Source organism: Triturus cristatus, chromosome 2_2 (assembly GCF_964204655.1).
Source record: "Triturus cristatus chromosome 2_2, aTriCri1.1, whole genome shotgun sequence".
In the NCBI taxonomy this organism is placed as follows: Eukaryota; Metazoa; Chordata; class Amphibia; order Caudata; family Salamandridae; genus Triturus; species Triturus cristatus.
Genome location: NC_140582.1, coordinates 865,929,062 through 865,949,551, shown reverse-complemented (window position 1 = coordinate 865,949,551; position 20,490 = coordinate 865,929,062). Strand labels below are relative to the sequence as shown.

The 20,490-nt window shown below is 44.6% G+C and overlaps 1 protein-coding gene across 2 annotated transcripts in view; it reads right to left on the bottom strand.

Moving 5' to 3' along the window:
• RELL1 (RELT like 1) overlaps nt 1-20,490 on the bottom strand; it is a 117,678-nt gene that overhangs the window by 82,377 nt on the left and 14,811 nt on the right. For both annotated transcript variants that reach the window (XM_085642289.1, XM_085642288.1), the window contains exon 2: nt 1,530-1,757. In XM_085642289.1, the coding sequence (XP_085498415.1) occupies nt 1,530-1,757 (228 nt within the window). The remainder of the gene's footprint in view (nt 1-1,529; nt 1,758-20,490) is intronic.

Below are 20,490 nucleotides of genomic sequence, written 5' to 3'. Positions count from 1 at the left end.
AACATATGTGATCCTTTGTTCAACCATTTTGAAATAATTCTCCATTTTATATCTGCCTATAGACTGTTTTCAATATGCTCGTGTAATAGAAGCTTGTTGACATAAAATTGTAAGTATCCACTCTGTGATCAAGGACTGTGAGAAATGCAGGTGCAGGCATGGAAAAGCTGCCTTATCACATGAATGCTTGATTGGGACCTTGAAAACTCAGCAATCATGTGTGAAAGACCCTCCATTTCACATATTACCCCAATGCTCTTGCAAAACTGCTTGATGTGACTAAAAATAGTATACTCTCTTTCTCGTGCTTGCAAATGTGAGCACGCAGGTAGGTGCAAGACATAACCAGAGTGTGGCCTGGGGGTGGGGGGGAAGCAGGGTGCATTGACAGTTTATTTCCTTTCAGATAAATATGCTTTCATACCCTGCACCATCCAACATATTATTTCTGCTAACCCCACTGGCAGATCTCCACAGCCCAGTGAGCAGACAGTGGTCACACTCATAAAAGGGAAACTTACATGGTGTGCCCTCCGAGACCACATGTGCTTAACCAAATATCAAAAAACATTAGATGTCTTCTGCAGAGAAGGGGCATACATCTCCAGAGCCATTTCAAGAGACCTTTTCCATCCCAACAAGATTCATTTGATGTAGTGAGGTTTCCATTTTTTAACAAATCCACATAAAGTAAGCATGTGGCTGAAAGAGCTCCAGTAAGCAATTTGGAGGACTTTTGGGTGGCAATGTAGCTACAAAATACAGTTGTGGGACATAATTACAATTTAGCCAAACACAAAGGGCCTGATTTAGATTTCGGCTGATGGGTTACTCCATCACAACATTGACGGATATTCCACTCTCCAAAATATAAATCCCATAGGATATTAAGGGATTTATATTTTGGCGGGCGGGATATCCCTCACCGTTGTGACGGAGTAATCTGTCCGCCGAAATCTAAATCAGGCCCTAAGTTTAACAGCATCATTACTTCAACTGTATTTGCATTTCCCAATATAAAGATTTGCATTATAACATGTATAAATTGGAAACAGCAATGTGTGCAGTTTCACTGAGATTCTAATGTAAGGAATTCCATCTAGGTTACCTGTGTAGTATGTTCTAAAGAGAACGATGCATTCATCACATGATACTATGGTTTAGTCATGTCGAAGGAAATTTGTACGAGCTTTCATTTATTTTCAAACTATTTTCTGGCTAAAGTCTAGAAAAGGGTCAGTCATTTTCTATTTGTCGGTTGTTTTTGGCTTCTGGCCGATAAAATGTAAGAAGGTAATAACATTTGTTGACATGTTGATAGATTAACCTCCGAATCCACAGTTTTAGCATAATGTTGCACAGAAAAAACCTAATAACCTGCTAAATAATCTATCCCTTCTTCATATGTTTTGTAGTTCACACTCTTTTGGAGCAAATACCAACACTTCCCTTATTTGGCTCAACCTTCAAGAGGGAATGCTGGACTCCAATGCACAAACTTGTTTCACAACATTTTCCAGTCCTCTTACCTATCTTTTCTGGTGCTACTTTTTCCTCCTCTTCATGTCTCGATTCTGCTTCAGTGGTACAGCGATATCCTTTTTTCTTGAGCAAGTGACATACAAGAAAACCCAAGAGACCCATAAGAAAGAAGACGGGAACCAATATAAAAGCAACATATTCTGGCTTCCCAGGGTCACTGGCGGCAGTGTCTTTAGGATCAATTCCATGGCTCTCCAAAGGATCAAGGATCGGATCTGTTGAAATAAAAATGACCATCAATCATAAGAATCAAAATTGAAGCGGCGCACAGAGGACTACATATTTTTCAACCCCTTTGGCCAGTCAATGAAGGAGACTGCCAAATCAAAGGCATAGATATCTAAGCCTGAATAAAGCATTACCTATATGTAAATGACATAATACAAACGAGGAGGTCTTCTACTCGTAAACATCTGACCATTACTTTTGTTTTGTTTTATACGTCAAAGTATACCCACCTATACACTGGTAGGGTGGGCGCAGCATTAAACCTCCCTCGAACACTGAGGAAAGTTTCTTGGGGTAAAGCAAGCTTCACTCCTGAGACATCCCCCCTCCCCCTCCAACCTCCCCTGATCTCATTCTGCTGAGAAGAAACTGTTGTTTTTAAAGGGAAGGAACCATGCAGCGCATCTTCTTCTGGTGACAATCCTCTAAATCAGAGCCCCAAAGATGAACAAGAACAAAGATACAGTATTCTTCAAGAGTAGGTAGAAAAGGTTTAAGATAATCAGAAGTAAGGTAACCAGCGTGTGCAAGAAGCAAAAACGTATTTAAGAGCACAAAACTAAGAAGGGATAGGGAGAAAGGTTTCCCATCTAAATCTATAAGAGACCTGCCAAGTCACACAGAACCACTGCGTGTCACACTATTGGCTCCCTATACGCAGTCACCCAGTGAAGAACTGATATCTCACGAAGTCAGAGAAGGCGAGCTGGAAAGCCTTCACCAAGTGGGCTTCCAGCTCATCTTAAGAGGCTCTAAGCATCCAAGGTCCTTTAAGGGGCATGAGGACATCAGCCTCAACAAGTTTATTTTTGTTTTTTAAGAGAGGGTGAGGTTGGTGGGGGTAAAGGGCAGAAGAAACACGTATGCAGTTCTTAGAATGAGGCACCGCCTCTTTTAAGGCCCCACCCCCTCTTCACATAGTGAAAAAGTGTTTGAAGTTGGCAAGTGTGCTTTAAGTGCTATAAAAATAAATTATAAACTGAATAGTGGACAAAGAAAACAAAATCATAAAAGTGTATGAGTAAAGAATCATATTGTAGTGACTGGAAAATGAAAATAATAACCATTCTAGCCAATTTAGGAAGTGGTATGCTCAGTGTGGAGGCTGTAGAATACCATGAAACAGACCAAATATTGAGGTTGCATGACCCTTTTAAGACTTGGCTTTTTCGCCTCCTGTTTATGACCTTGTTTTTGTTGGTTTTAAGACTCTGGGCACTTTACCACTGCTATTCAGCGCTACAGTGCATATGCTCTCCAAGTAAATTGTGTTACGATTGGATTTTCATGAGTGGCTTATTTGATTTACTGCTAAGTCCCTAGTACTGTGCACTGTGTGTGCCCAGGGCCTATAAACCAAATGCTGCTAGTGGGCTCGCAGCACTAATTGTGCCACCCAAACAAGTAGCCTTTCAAGGAGCTCTCAGACCTGCCACTACAGTATCTGAGCACAGTTTTTAACTGCCATGTGCACCCACTTGCCAGGCCCTAGCCGTCCCTTTTCTCACATATATCACACCACAAAGGTAGGCCCAAGGAACCCCTGTGGGCAGGGTGCATTGTGAGGAAAGGTAAGATATGTACTGGTGTTTATTACATGTCCTGATAGTGAAATACTGTGCATTTCGGTTTTCACTATTGCAAGGCTATCTGTCCCATGGACTAACATGGGAAATGCTTTGTAACATCTTACAAGCATTACTTTTCATTGGGACAAGATAAAGAAATGGAGTTTAGGCTTCCTGAACCTTGGAATTTAAAGATACGTCTTTTAATAAAGATGATTTTTATATTATGTGTTTGAAAATGTCACTTTTACAAAGTGGGCATTTTCTTGTTTAACCATCCTGTGTGCCTCTGCCTTTTGTGTATTCCCTGTCTGGAGTTAGTGTGACAGGAGCAGGGGATGTGCATTCACACTAGACAGACATAAGGGTGGGTTGAAGTATGTCCTACCTTTTCTGGGTGACTCCTAGCCAGGTTGAATAGACCTGCATGCATTTAAAGTAGTGGAAGGAGTTGTTGCATGCACCTGATTGGACTATGGCTGCTTCTCACAAAGCTGTTTCCACCTCCCGTGGTGAATCTGGCCTGAGCCAGGCTGAACTGGTTTATGTGTGCCAGAGGAACTTTGCTTGTACCACCTTCAAAGAAAAATGTGGTAAAAATATAGGGGCCCTGACCCCAGAACTTTAGATTACTGCTGGACTAAGGAACCTGCCAGGAAGAAGAGCTGAAAGAGCTAACAGGAGGAGTACTGCCCATTTGCAGTTGTTGCTTTGTTGGGTTTGCCTGCAGTTGCTGCTTCTGTTTTAGGCACGGAAAGGAATAAACTATTCTTTCTGCATATTAAGTATCTCCAAGGGTTTGATGTAGAGCTTGCCTCCTGTTGGACGTTTAAGGGAAATCTTCTGGGTACCGGCTTCTGGAACAGGAGGTTTCAGTTGTCACAGAAGAGAAAAGGTAGCCCGATGCGGTCAACGACGCTGCTGCCGGCTCCGTGACCTGAAGGCACCGCAGATGGCACCACTGCACTTCACAACGCAACCGTGGTCCCACCGACGCCGCTGCCACCGAGCATCTGTGGGCACCACACTCCACACTAGCTCACTTCACACCGCCGCCCTGGTATCCCTGACGAGGACGCGATAACGCTGCCTGCACCGTGACTTGTGGACAACGCTCGTGGAGAATACAGAGCACCTTCCCACTTCGCACTGCAGCCCTGGTCTCACTGCCCCTACTCCAAGCTGACATAGATGCCGCTGTCTGCATCGTGGTTTGGGGGCACTGCTTGTAAGTTACACAACACACTGCACCGCAGCCTTGGCCCACCGATGCCATCTTCATCGACTCCCCTTTGTCAACTGACGCTACTGTCTACACTGCGACCTCCCTGCACACCGCATTGCCCAGTCTCGCAATGCTGCCTTGGGTCTACGGGAGACAGCACTTCAGCAACGACGACGCCGTTGCCGGCACTGTGACCGGTCAGCACCACAACAAGCATCGTCCCACTTTGCACCACAGCCCTGGTCTCACTGACACCACTGGATGACTGTCACCAAGCTGCTGCCTGTACTGCAAACCTGAGGGCACTGCATGTCGGACAGCTCCGCTTCACACCACTGCCCCAACACCTGCTGGCACTCCTGACTTCAAACTCACGTCGTTCGACCTGCAACGCATGTGACTTCAAGGGCCCGGTGACTGCTGCAATGACTTCCGGGACCAACGCCTGCCAACGCCGCTCTTCCGGAGCTCACCCCAAGGTCTGACACCCTGAATCTTCAAAAGGTACTGTTTTATGGGTTTCCCCGAAACCTAAAAATAGTTTTTAAACTACGACCGGTGCGAGTCATGCAAACACCTGACAGAGACAGCAATCCGAACATAGTTCAGTCTCACACAAGACAACATCAAATTATGCAAAGAGCTCACTTTACTAGACCTAGACTATAAAAGATCAGACGGACTGCTGATGATAGGGGTCTAAGGAACTGCACACAACAGGAATATTTGGTTTATATTTTATGGGGTTGCCAGTGGTTAAAGACATTTTGAAAGGGTGTTGCTGGTTTCCTCTTAGGAGTATTGGAGACAGAGATAACACCACTGGTGGCACTGGTGCGGATATGGAAAGAGAAGACTTTGCCCACATACACTCTTGTTTTGCAACACTGCCCTGTTGGCGGCAAAGCAAGAAATGGTCAAGCTCTGGGCAGTAAAACCCCACCGAGGGTCACAGAACTTAGACTGGTCCATGCAGCCTAAGGAATCAATTTAAAAAGCAAGTGAATGCCCTCAGAAATGTAAAACTATATGGGACAAATAGCAAGACTGTGAAGCGATGGACTGAGAGACACTTTGGGGACATGGAGGCTGCAGGGAAGGGAGGTAAAGTAGTTGGGGTGGGAGGAATATATGGGAAATACTAATGGAGTCACTCATGCAAGTAATATAGAAGTTTTCCGCCATAAAAAGCGAGACTGAATTGTCCTGTCAAACTCTCAATCTTGTACCAAGCATATACCATTTCTCAGTTTTGATAATGCTCATATAAATGCAATAAAAAGATTTGTTCTGAAAAAATAACTTTTGCTTGCACATTAGCTGGTTTCTATGGGTTTGGAGCCATGAATGAAATTATACTGATACTACTGTATTGTGTTTATATAGTGCTTCATACCACTATGAGGTGAAGAAAGTCTTTGTGGATAGGCAACACACTAATTCGTAGGAGTGCCATGGATAGAACATTTGTCTGTCATATTTATAGTGTACACATTGTGGTTTAAAATTGCTTTTGGCTCTGACAATTGCCTGAATCTAAAGCAAAAAGGTGAGAGGAATAGGACAATGAAAGATAAGCGATATGATCATACAAGTGGTCATGACCACAGTCAGGCAAGCGCAGAACTACTACACGAGATCAAATTTAGAGACAGTGGCAAAGCTTTGTCTAGCAGTAGCACTTCAGTCACAACATGGCCAAGTTATTCCCATTTCAGTTTTACTGGGCTTAGGAGATTAAATAGCATAAGAATTGAGCAGTAAATTGCAACTATCACTTCTAGAAAGATATACGATTCAATAAAACATACATTTCCCAGTGGACAGGTTTATAAAACTAGCTTAATTAAATTGCAGTGAGCTTTAGCAGAGTAGGTAGAGCATACGCAGTACAGTAAATTACAAGCCTCCTCTTTAGCACAGCTTATGGAGACACAGTTTTTTAAAACCATTTCCCCCAGCAAAGTTCATCCAGATACAGACCCTTCTGAAAACCTTTCTATGAAAATCGGTGTTGCAGCTGAAGCACATTTTCACAAAGAGGATCGCTTATGCAGACAATTGGGCCCCATAAATGATGAGGTCAACTGTACACAAGCTTCCGGTCAATATAGGCTTAATGATTATTGTGCAGCTGAGCCGTAAGATACATCATGCAGAGCCTTGCCAGAGCAGTATAATGCACTATCATTCTCCATTCCTCTTATGAGAGTGGGATACGTCAGGTCTAGCCTTGTTTTGCAGGCTTACTTTAGGAAGAGGCAGTTCTTCAGAATCCTCCTAAATTCCAGGTGATTGTTGATGTCCCATATTCACGCTGGAAGCACGTTCCAGGGCTCAGCCACCAGTAAGGAAAAAGGATCTACCTATGCACATTTTCTTTTAGTGATTGTACCAAATCTGCCTTTTTTGCACGATTCGCTACAAGTCTTTTTAGAATTTTCTGGGCCCAAATCTGCCTTTTTTGCACGATTCGCTACAAGTCTTTTTAGAATTTTCTGGGCCCAATTTTTGTTGGCTCCCTCTACATGGCTTATTTAACTTCCATGTGTCCATTGTAATGAAGGCCGAGGTGTATATTTACACCACCCATGAGTAACAAAAATATATTTGTGCCAGGAGCATCACTCTACTGAGGCTAGATTGCAGTGACCTACAGCAAAGAAAATTGAATTTGGCATGCAGGAAAAGCCTATTTTTATATATTCGTATCACCCCTAAAGGGTGCTTTGTAAGCCCACAGGGCAGGATACGAATGTATAAAAATAGAGCACCCTACACATTGGGTTACTGTGCCCTTATAGTGAAATAAAACCCAAAAGCTATCTCACTGTGCAAGCCTGGCTAGACCTTACCCTAACAGACTTAGGAGGAATGAAAATCTTTATTTTCAACCTCTACTAAGGAAAGGGCTAGAAAAATGTGTTACTGCTTGCTTAATTTTTTTTTTGACTTAATGACGAAAGCAGAGTTTCGATATCAGAAAAGTAACTTTGTAAAAAATTGTTTTTTTTTAAATGTGCTTTAGGGGGCCTCCACCAGAATTGTCTTATAGTCAGTTATGCTACTGATCACACCTGCAGTGCTGGAATACATATTCTTGGCTGGGAGAGTTAATGACCCTGGCTCAGAGAACAATGGCCAGCTCAGAGCCCAGAAAGGCTAACTGGTGCCAACTGCTAAACAATGAGTAAGGGTTAGCTGTCTGGGAGTGGATAGGAATAGTTAGAACAATGGGAAGCTTTGTTTAGTGCTACCTCTTTTCACTTGGAGATGCAAGTGAAGGATTCTCCAATTCATTCCCAGGACCCTCAAGTCCACGCCACAGTTGGAGGGAAAAAACCCTATTAGGTAGGGGAGTTGTTAAGAAGCTCAAGACAGGCCTGCCCGGTTGGAGCTGGGTCATACTACGTTGAAACAGGGGATCCTGGGTAATTTTACAGTAAGGCAAAAAAAGAAGTGCGGCAAATTAAGATGGGGAGACGAAGAAAATATTGAGGATTGGGTGGTAGATTTTCTCCAATCACTGGATATTTCATAGGCTAAATCTGGTACCTCAACCATCACCTCCTCAGAGCATTTCTCGACCGGAGAAGACTCTGTATCAAGAAGAAGACCCTGCTGGAAGATTAATCCTGCCTTATGACTCTTGAAGGAAGAAGAGGAATCACACAAGGACTCACTATTCCAGCTGGCAGCCGGAGACTGGAACTGCTCTGCAAGTGGTTTGCCTTCGGTTACTGCTTCAGGGACACAAAAAGCTGAAGGACCCCTGCCTCAAAGAGGGCCCAGCTGACTTAAGAGGGCTAAGCCCAGCAAAGACCAGGCAAGAGACAGACTCTGTGCCCAGATGCCTGCTTTAATGAAGCAGGGGCTGCAGGACTGATCAAAAAAGTTCTCTTAGCAGTTGGATATTAAGTCTGAAGGTAAACCTTTGACTAGTACAACCCGCATGGTGTAGCCAACCTTAGCTTCATTGTGGTTGACCTGAAATTACATCTAGGTTCTGGTCCACAAAGAACTGTTATTTTACTTTACTGACTGACTTTTTCTAGGTGCTTTTAACCTTAACAATTCATTTCTACATTAACTCTTCATCTATATTGACCATCTTGGTGGCTTTTGGCTCAGTATTTTTTCTTCTCTATTTCCCAATTGGTTTTGAAGGCTATTAGGCTGTGTTCTTTACTTAAACATTGTTGGTATGGCTTGAACTCAGCACACACGTCTCTAGATATTGCCTGTTGCTGGTGCCATAAATACCAGGGATCGAGCAGATATTCTCTCAGATCTCCCAGAACTCCGTTTTAGCCTACCCAAGGTCGGCCTACTGAGTTGGCAGGGGTGCCCCCTCCCAATGCTATAACACCATTTCAGTCACGATGCCAGTCTATATCGGAGTACTCCGTTCTTGCACTATCTTTTGAGATTTACTCGCCAGAAGGCACGACCACCGCCTAGACTGGGATCTTGAAAGTAAAGAATTTAGTGATGGGAAACTAGTGAAGAGCTTTTAAGGCTAGCAAGGTGTGGTCAAGTAGATATACATATAGCGGTTGTCACCCCATGGTATTTTAAATTCTTTGTAGGGGGTCACCGAAATGAGAGTGAAACTCCATAGCAGCGTCAGTTTGCATCGTCAAGATGTGATAGGATAAGGAGGTGCGTAACCACAATACCCAGAATGGTTCTGGGATAAGGGAACCAGAGGCACGGAGTGCTGTAAGTCGGCGGCATAAAATGTTCATCACACTAGAGCCGCTCCCAGTATCGTGTTGTTAGTGCTAGTGAATCTCAATTCGTGAGTGCTGGCATCTCACAAAAAGTGAAGAACTGGTCTCACACACCACCTGGTGTCATGCTTCATCATTGACCAGTCCTCGCCCTCTAAAAACTTGGTTTTTAGAGGGCAGGCATACACCTGACGACAGGGATGCACTTCTAAACTAAGTGGGGGCCCATTTTGAAAAATAGTGAGTTAAAATACCATTATGTCTAAATAAGTTTTAATGGTGCAGGCATCTATATGGTGATTAAAATCAGGTGACCGGTGTGCTGTGGGGCGAGGACTGGTCAATGATGAAGCATGACACCAGGTGGTGTGTGAGACCAGTCCTTCACCTTTTGGGAGATGCAAGCACTCACAAATTGAGATTCATTAGCACTAACAACACGATACTGGGAGCGGCTCTAGTGTGATGAACATTTTATGCCGCCGACTTACAGCACTCCGTGCCTCTGGTTCCCTTATCCCAGAACCATTCTGGGTATTGTGGTTACGCACTTACTTGATGAACATAGGATAAGGAAGGCCATCTTCAGCTTCTGTGGGGAAAATCGTTCTATGGTCCACATGGCATAGAAGGCGCTTCTGGTGGCTTGGTTTACTTGCGGGGGCAAGGAATTACTTGAATCAATGATCGCGCTCAAGTTTCTTCTTTCTATGGTAAGGAAGGTCTCCTATAATAGTGTTGTAAATTTCTAAGTGAGTTTTGGCATGGAGAGATCCTAATGTACCTCTGGGTGTCATCTGCATATGACTCAATGGCGTCTGAAATACTTGAACTACTCTGAAAAAACAGGTGGACGCATGTCTAAAAAAGTGGTGAACAGAGACATACCTTGCAGCACCTTGCAATACTACTGCCCTCACGAGAAAAAGAGCCTAATTTGATGTCCTGGAGCTGATTTTCCAAGAAGGGTTGGGATCCTCTTGCTATGGTATCGGACATGGTGGTTAGGTGCTTCTCTAACATTGAACGGTAAACAGTATAAACAGACACAGGGGTCTAGATGCACAAACCAGGCAGACACACCTTCATCAATAAAATGAATGGTGTCATCCCAAAAGGGCAGTCTCTGTACCATGACGTGGTGGAAATCGAGAAAGCTTGTAATAGATGGACAATACGTATTTTTAAACTAATGTGACAAGAGTGTTATTGGGCTCAAACTTTGGAAGGGAGTAGGTTCGCCTTCTTTAAAAATACTAGAAAAGTGAGAATCCTGACTAGACAAATTAATTAGGTTACTGTGGATTGGAACAGAGTTAAAAGAGCAATCAACGCACACCCGAAAGAACTGTACATTTTTTACATTTTCTCCACTTTGGCAGTGCCACAAACCATGCCTACTATTCCACAACTGCCTTTATTCAAATATATATATTAAGGACAAAGCGAAGATGAACAAAATACTACTCTATAAAGATATTGATCACAAATCTCAACAGCAACAGGCTACAGGCTGAAAACCAAAATGCAACTTAAGATGCTTGGGAAGGTTGCTAAGCATCATCTCCCAGGAATGTTTGAGAAAAATTTGAATGTATTTGCCATTAAAAACAGTGGCCGTTTCTTTTAATAACAATGTGCTTTTTATAGCGATATGCAGATCTCAAATATTTATTTTCGTTTTTCTATTTACCTAAAACCACAAGTCGTTCTCTAATACCTCTCTGTAAGGCATTACAGGCGCAACACATGCCATGTGAACAGTATTTATCCCCCCTACTCCTACACAGGACAGTTCTCCATCATAGCGGACAACTTGATGTGTAACATAAAAATAAGAAGTTTAATGCATCTTGGTGCCTACATGTGGATGGAAAACTCTTACCCACACCCATGAAATAGGAGGTGCTGACAAAGCACAAGGGAATCCTCTCACTTTCGTGCCTTTTCACTTTTTATTGTAACGAAATTGAATGCACAATCTCAAAAGAAAAATGGTAAATAGGATTGCAAATGATCTGCTTGAGAACACTTTCATAAGTAAATATGGGAGAGTTTGGACAATGGTTCCCAGTGGACAGGTATACCATCTGTACTTTCACGCGCTGTGTTCAGATGTTCCTTGATTTTCCACTATATTTCCGATTAAAGCTCCTGGTTCACCATTCTTAGTAATTTTTCACAAAATGCAGAATAAAAACATTTGCCCCTCTTTAGTTGTAAAAAAGACAAGCATTGGCAAAGCAAAACTATGCCAGTGAAAGTTTTACACCGGGGCCAAGTACCATGCTACCAGGTATGACCACTATACATAAAGAATTACCACCATTATGAAAGCATCACGTGTGGTAAGCACCACATCACTGTGCCAAGAGTCCCTATAATATGTTCATAATTACCATCATTATGCCAGTGCAAGCATTACGCATGAGTGGGCACCACTATGTCAAGAATGCAAATAGTATGCCAACAATAATCACCTTTATACATACTCAGGTTTGCCCGGTCACTCTGTAATCCTGGGTGTATATACCCCATTACACAGTAACCCTCAGTGATGTTTAAATATGCCGCATCAGTCAGCAATCGCTCATTAATGTTGGATGCAAGCTCAGATTTACAGTGGCAAATTTAAATGATGCCCCAATTTGCACCATCACTTAGAAGTCTTGGCTGCATAGCCCCATTTGCACCATTGCTCATTAATCCCTAGCAAATGTCCAGATTTACACCATCCCATAGTAAATCTTAGTGTGTATTAAGATTTTCAACACCACTCGATAATTCGATTTGCAGCATCTTTCAATGATAATTGTTTTATGTTATTTGCACCAATAATCAGAATACGTGAATGTAGCCCAGATTGCACCATCAGTCCTAAATGCATGTTCGGATTTACACCATAACTCGGAAATCCTTAGTGCATATTCAGATTTCACATGCAATCACCATTTGTCAGAACAAACCAAGATTTGCACCATCACTTGGTAATAGTTGGTGCATGGTTCTCAGAAATCTTGAGGGCCTGCTCAGGTTTACACAATCACCATCACATACTCATAGGCTAGCTCAGCTTCAGATTTTACTGGACACCGCAGGCAACGCTGAAGCACAGTGCCATGCTGGGGGGGCATCTGGAGTGTAAGGTGCTGCATCCTGTTCCCAGTATTTCTAAGGGTTCAGGAGTCAAAGTAAGCACAGTGATGTTGGCTACAAAACTACAACTAAGAGACAGTGTTACAGATCACATAGACCCTTTACAGATATGAAAAATGTTGATGTCAGCGGTAGATAGGATTGTGCTGCTCATCTCAGAGCACGTCCTAAGACAGCTGAAAAACACATTGAGCAACAATTGTGATTAAAGTCATCCTGATGGGGGCGTGGTTTGGACGCCGAGAGAGATGGCGGCTCGGTGATTCTCTCTGCCCGTGCGTGAAACGAATGAGGGCAGAGGAACGGGTCTCACCGCTCCTATCCAGCATCGGATGGCGGAAACAGTGATCGGAGGGTGAGGGGGCCTGGGAGGCGAAGTTTGGAGACTTTTTGCTGCTGGGAAGCGGCTCGGCCGCAGCCTTAAGCGATCCGCCCGATGCCCGTGAGGACTTCGGCAGACTACGGGACCGCGTGACTGGAGGTGTGTCGGCGGCCGGGCGGTTGCCGGAGTGGATCGAGGCCAAGTGCGAAGGTTATCGGAACTCAGCCGGTATATGCGCAGGAGCGCATCTGTGGTGAGGCAGAGGAGCTGCGCAGCGCGATGGGCAGTCGTTGATGCATGTCGCATAGACAAAATGGCGGCTACCGCGACATAGAAGGAGAGCCCTGACGCTTCTGCTGCAGAATCTGTGGGGTGCTTGGAGCATATTGAGCTATCTGCATTCCGCGAGGGATGTGTGCCTACTGGATCGTACCCTGATGCTGTGAATTGTTGAGATGTGAGGCCGGTTCTACCCCCTTCAGTGCTGCCCGTGTAATGAGGGTGGTGTTTATGTCATCGTGGCAGAGCGCATGGAATGATCGGCTCCCTCCAGGGTGGAACTAAGCCTACAGGGTTGAATCTGATGCTCCGCCGGCGGCGCGCTCTGCTTTACTTATCTGGAGTTCGAGGAGCCTTACATGGGGATGTGGAGCTGTAGCTGTCTCAGGCGCTGTCTTGTGGGGGGTGATCCTTCTTGTCTGTGATCGTGTTGCTCTGAGCCTGCCTGGCTTCCCGGCTACCGTGTGATCTCGCCTGCAATCTTGTGCCTTGCACCATGGTCCCGGTGAGTGGAGGCGCGACCATTCCCTGTTCGTCTTCACTGGTCTCCATGATGTGATCACGCACCTCTGCGCTTGGTGGGTAACACGAGCGCCATGTTCTGAGATCCTCCAATCACATAGCTAGCGGACGGGAAGGCGCCAGGGGATGAAGCCTTAGTTGCACGCGTAGTAATGTTTTAAGTCAAAGTAGATTTACCTGGCTGCTACCAGTCGGCAGAGGGAACGGCGATCAAGAGGTACTCCATAGGAGTAGGCTGAAGCACTTTGGGACATTTCTGTCTGGCAAAGGTACCTACACGACGGTCTACCATGGCTGATAGTAAAGAATCGATGAAAAGCATGAAGAGGCTCAAATCTGATCAATCGAATCCTAGTTCACCCAGCAAGGGGGCGAAAGGTAATCCCGACCCGATGGAACTGATACTTAATAAACTGGATGAAGTTAGGGAGCTAGCTAAGGCAACCAAAGATGAGGTGGCGGCTATCAGGCAGGATAATCGCGAAACCAATGCAAAATTGGTGGAGGCAGAGTCGAGGATCAGCAGACTTGAGGATCTAGAAGTAAAGTCGTGTGCAGCCATCAACCGCTTATGCATATCATCGGATCAAACTATGCGGAAACTGGCGGAGTTGGAAGACAGGAACAGACGGGGGAACCTACGCATTTTTGGCCTTCCGGAGGGGTCGGAGGATCAGCATGCTAGCTGTGGGGCTTTCCTGGAGTCTTGGTTTACCCAGGCTACTAATCTGTCCTTTCACCATCCACTGGAGTTTGATAGGGCTCATAGAGTGCCAGGCAAGATAAGTAAAAACCAGAAAGGGCCCAGAGCGATTGTGTGTAAGCCATTGCGATATCAACATGTGGAACAGATTCTTGACTTCATGAGGAAAAACAACCATATTTTATGGAAATCGGTCAAGGTATACATCTCACAGGACTACAGTAAAGAGACGGTGGAGGTTAGGAAAGCGTTTTTGGCACTGCGACCAATGCTAAAGAAAAGGGGCTTCCAGTATGGGTTTGCTGGCCCTGCAAAGTACCGTGTGTTGATCCATGGGTCTCCTCATTTCTTCTCTGATCCTTTGAAATTGAAACGCATGCTTGATGGGCCGGACGATCAGGACATGGATACAAGCGCCTCATTGGGGGCAGTTGCGCAGGCCTCAGCCTCAGGTTATAAGTGAACACAGCTCTGTACGAGCTAATGCTACTTGAAGGGGCAGGTTGCCTGGGGCATATTCCCTGCCTCGGGGCTCTCTCCAAAGACAGTGCTATTGGCAGTATGCAGTTGCAGATGCTCAGAGTACTTGGCCACATGATATGTTTTAGAATTATTACCTTTCGAATAGAGGGGTTTCAGTTTAACGGGCCAAGATTGCTAATGGTCATGTATAATGTTTCACAGGTTTATTAAGTGGGTTTGTAGCGATTGACGGGGGTGGGCTGTTGTTTAAACGGCTGGTCTAGAATGGTTGATGAGGTGCCCGAAGGTTGCGCTGGTGGGGGGGGGTGTTGATTCCTTAGGGGTGGTAACAGGCCTTAGTTTAAGGGGGATAGTTCCTCTGTTCCATGGTTCTTATCTCTCAGTAACAGCTATGCACGGGAGGGGTTTCTGACGCATTCTCTTTCCAGTCACCATGTCTAACTCGTTCAGTTGGGGTGGGGAGGGTGGGGGGCTGGGGGTTTTTTGGGTACGGGTATGTGTTCCTTGTTTTTTGCTTTTATTTTTGTTTGTTCCGGCTTGCATGGTTTCCATCTTCTTGCTTCTTGTGGGTGTGGGTGGTGCTGGGCACTACTGTGGCTTTAAGTGCGTTTACACTGTGAAGTATATGATTGATGTGATGTTGCTGCAACCTCCTGATGCTAAATAACTCACTTAGCTCGCCGATGGGTGTAGGTAATTTGGACAGACTGAAGGTACTGTCGTTCAACGTTAAGGGCCTGAACCAGCCTGTGAAGAGACAGAAGATATTAGATTATGTTAAAAGACTGAGGGGTGATATCGTTTTGCTCCAGGAGACGAAGCTTGAAGCAAAGCAGTTTTACCACCTGAGGAATAAATTTTATAATGAGGTGGTTGGTGCAGAGGCTGTGAATAAAAAGAATGGTGTCCTGATACTTGTTGCGAGGAAATCTAAGGTGGAGGTTTTATCGTCTGAAGTTAGTGCGGATGGCAGATGGGTCACGGCCAAGATGAGTAAGGATAATACAGAGTTCTATGTTACTAGCGTGTACGCACCCAACACTAGCGACTTGGTCTTTTGGGACAAACTGACTAAACACCTTGAAACTATTCCGGACAATGCGTTGCACATAGTAGCTGGGGATTTCAATCTTCCAATAGATGCAATTTTAGATAGAGATTCACGCTGCATCTTTAAATCAACGAAAGCTCATAAAGCTTTTCTTAGTATGTGTAAGCGTTTCCACTTGGTAGATACTTGGAGACTCCAGAATCCCACGGAGAGGGATTATACTTTCTATTCTCCACCACACGACTCATATTCCCGGATTGACTTCCTCCTTATCACACAGAATGGCGTTCCTAGATTAGACTCTACAACCATTGAGCCTCGTGTATTATCGGATCATTCGTGCATTTCATTAACAATTACGAATGTTAAACCATCCTCTCGTCAGACAGCTTGGAGGCTGAATGATGAAATCCTAACTAGTGACAAGCACCGGTCCACAGTCCAGGAGGCGATATCCTCCTACCTTCAGATTAATAAACAAGGGGACACGTCCGATCTCATTAGGTGGGAGGCTCTGAAAAGTACTATAAGAGGAGTGTGTATCAAAATTAGGTCAGAGATGAATAAATCTTATAATGAGAAGTTGGAGGCTTTGGAGATGGACATTAGGAATCTAGAGATTAAACATCTAAAAGATAGGGATGAGATGTCTCTTGCTGCATTAGCGAATAAAAAAATATGAATATAACAAAATAGTTAGTGAGAGAGCGGGAGTCTGGCTTGACAAGGGCAGGCGATTTAAGCTTTGTGAGTCTAATAAGGCAGGTAAGTCCCTCGCCTCATACTTAAAGTTCAAGGTTCAGAAGAACTCTATTAGTGTCATTAAGGATGCATTAGGACACTCGCATTCAGACCCTGACAAAATAACGGAGGTGTTTAGAGTTTTCTACGAGGACCTCTATGCAAAAAATGAGGCGGTGGAGGAATCTAGAATTAAGGAATACCTAGATGAATGTGATCTCCCACAGCTTTCGGAGGAGGACCGGGTAAATCTTAATGGTCCAATTAGCTCTTCAGAGATAGAGGCTGCAATTAAACGCTTAAAAGTAGGGAAAGCCCCGGGCCCTGACGGATTCACTGCAAAATTTTATAAAACCTTCCCCTCCCTTTTGGTCGACCCCCTCCTACAGCTATTTCAAGGTATTAATAAATCCGGTGAAGTTAGAGGTACTTTGGCTGAGGCCATAATTGCTGTACTTCCTAAAGATGGGAAAGACCCCTCGCTACCGAAAAACTATAGGCCGATCTCATTGATTAATATTGATTGCAAACTCCTGGCCATGATACTTTCCGCCCGCCTGCAGGGGGTTCTCCCGAAGCTGATCCATCCATCCCAAGCTGGTTTCCTCAAGAATCGTTTGTCCAGTGACAACACAAGAATTCTGGCGCACGTGCTAGAAAAAGCGAAACTTTTGGACACACCGACTGCAGCAATAACACTAGATGCTGAAAAAGCATTCGATAAGGTTGATTGGTCCTTCCTCCGTGCTGTTCGCTGTAAATTCAATTTAGGGGAGTCATTTACTAAACTGGTAATGTCCCTTTACTGCTGCCCTTCGGCGCGTGTTAGGGCTGGTGGAGCCTTTTCCTCTCCGTTCTGCTTACAACAAGGCACAAGACAGGGTTGCCCCCTGTCACCCTCACTGTTCCTGTTGGCGATTGAACCGTTCTTATATCATATAAGGCATGACCCAAATATAGCGGGTATACCGTTTGGTGATTGCACTGTAAAATTAACGGCTTATGCGGACGATGTGCTGATCATGTCGGAAAGAGCGGAGGAAGCGATTCCGGCGCTCATGACTGACATTGAGGAATTCTCCAGAGTCTCTGGATATAAACTCAACAAGGATAAAACGGAGGTCAAACTTTTGAACAGTGTTGGGGATAAGGGGATTATTGGAGACTCTGGGCTTACATGGCAGCCTCGGTGTTTTAAATATCTTGGGCTGGATTTTGATAAGGATCTGATCTCCACGCTGAAAGTAAATGAAGACTTGACCCTGAAAAAGATTTCTACATTACTAGACGGTTGGTCACCAAAGTTTCTCTCCTGGTGGGGTAGAGCAGAGACGCTTAAAATGATGTCGACTCCGTTGGTCAACTATCTGGCCAGTATGCTCCCTATGACGTTCTCTAATGCTTTTCTTACTAAGGTGGATCAGGTGTTTGGGAGGGCAAGAAGGCCAGAATCTCACTGAAGAAATTACAATTAGCAAAAGACAAAGGCGGTCTGGGTCTCCCCTCCTTCAGGTGCTATCAGACAGCGTTTCTGTGCAAACAAGGTGCTCAGTGGCTGTTAACATCCCCTACATATACACCACTATGGATTAATATTGAAGAGGCACTGGTGGATCACGCGCCTTTGGAGGCCCTCCTTACGATGGACCTGTCACACCTTCCTCATTCTAAATATATCATGCTTAATACTAGAAGGGCCTTACTTAGACTCGACCAAACACATAAAACAAACTTGACATTTGCCAGATCTTCGTTTATGTCCCTGTGGAGGAATGCCCATCTTAAACATAAGGGTAGTAGTATATTCTGGGAGTCATGGTCCAAGAAGGGCATTAATTTGGTGAAGGACTTGTATGATGATAGGGCTCCGCTGCCATTCTCGACCTTACAACATAGGCATGATCTTACCCCGATGGATTTTTATGATTTCCTAAAACTTAAATCGATTCTGACAGCGAATAGCTTCTCTCCTTATGTCCCTTGGCTAATACAGCATATCCCACGATTAATACATGATGGACACTTTGTGTCGAAGGTATATAAAATGTTGTTGCCCCTACCCATGAAAAAACACAAAAGAGTGGAAGGCGTATGGGAGGCGGAGCCAAATCTATCAGGCATATCCTTTGATTGGGAGGTGATTCATAAGTTAGCCCTTACACATAAAGTCTCACCCATTCTATTTCAGACGAAATATATGCTTCTCAACAGGGCCTTTTGGACGCCCGACAGGCTTTTCAGATATAAATTAAGAGATTCCCCTGTGTGCTGGAATTGTCAGTCAGGTACTGGGGATCTTGCGCATATGCTCTTTTCCTGTTCTTCATTAGGGGATTATTGGGAGAGGATATTCGATTGCATTTCTCATGTTTTCAAGATAAAACCTATACAGGAATTTGTTTACGTCATTCTGGGGGCACTGGACCCACAAATAACAACTGACCAAGATCGCCAGCTGATGGATTTAATGTTAACAATGGCATGTAAAGTGATTCTTTGCAAATGGAAAAATGCGTCTGAAGTGAGCTTTAAAATCTGGCAGGAATGGCTATCTTTCCTGAGGGGGTCTAGCAATCCGGCGCTGCAGGCTTCTACCTGGAGCCCTTCAAACAAAAAGCTTTGGAGATCATTAGATGCATCCTCCTTTCATTACGAACCACCTTGAGAGGTATACTGTGGCTGGCCCCTCTGAGTGGGGTTGTTGTAAGGTGAGGTGTGACTGACCCATCGAGTCCCGGGGCGCTGCGCCCACACACGAAGCAATGTAATGGGAATGTAACTGTATTTGATGATGCGAGCTGGAACGGGGTTTTATTCTTCATTTTATTTGTCTTGTCACTCATTTCTATTTTTTGTATTTGTACATATGACATGACTATTTTGATCTTTGTACACGGAAGAGTTATTGTATTGTCTCTGTTACCTTAAAAACAATTTGAATTAAAAAAAGAAAAAGTCATCCTGATGGATTTAAAAAGCCGTGTCGCCCTGTCCATGTACATTTTCTGGACAGCAGTATGCATTTTCTCCACAGAGTTTGAGACATACATTAAGTTCTTTGAATTTGTGTTTTCCAAAGAAGGCCTAAGAGTAGATCCAAAGAAGGCAAAAGCAATCCAGACAACCCTAACACCTCAAAATGCGACAGAGGTGGGATATTACTAGATCATGGCCACATAATGCGGTCGCTACATACCTACCAGGTCTAGCCATCTTATCAAAATCCCTCCATGCCTTCACCGGACAGGTGAAGCATGGAGCTGGGACGCTGTGTTCCAAGAAATCAAAACAGCACGATCGCATTCTCCGATTCCTAGAGTCAAATTGAGCCAATCAATCACGTCAGCCTGGTAGGGCTCGAAGCAGTGCTAACACAAGAAAAGAGGCATGGAAAGTGGGCTCCCCTCGACTATGCAAGTAGAGTCCTGACCTATACTGAAACCTGCTACTTGCAGATTGAGAGAAAAGTGCTAACAATCCGATGGGTGTATCACCCCTTCAACCTTTAACTGTACAGGAGGAACTTCCAAGTGGTCACTGACAAAAAGCCATTGGGCATGCTAAATTGCAGGAACATCCCATCACCGCGGATTGAAAGATGGGCAGTACAACTGCAGTTGCACAAATTTGACATTCTACCCAGATCGGGAATCCTACTCCAACAGCCCCAGCCACAATAAGACAATCCAACCTAAGATGAGGCGGCCTCCAACGAGTTCGTCAGGAGCAATGTGCAAGGGGCATGCCAAGGCAATGATGATAGAGGAGCTCATGGAAGCAAAAAATGGGAGATTCCAGCCTCCAGAAGACGATCAAAGCCATGAAGCAACATCAGTGGAAGCAGTTCTTAGAAGCTGCGAAGACCTGGAACCAGCCAGAGCAGCTCATAATGACTGTATTTGGAGAGTCCGTGAAGAGCTTAGTGCCACCCTGAGGG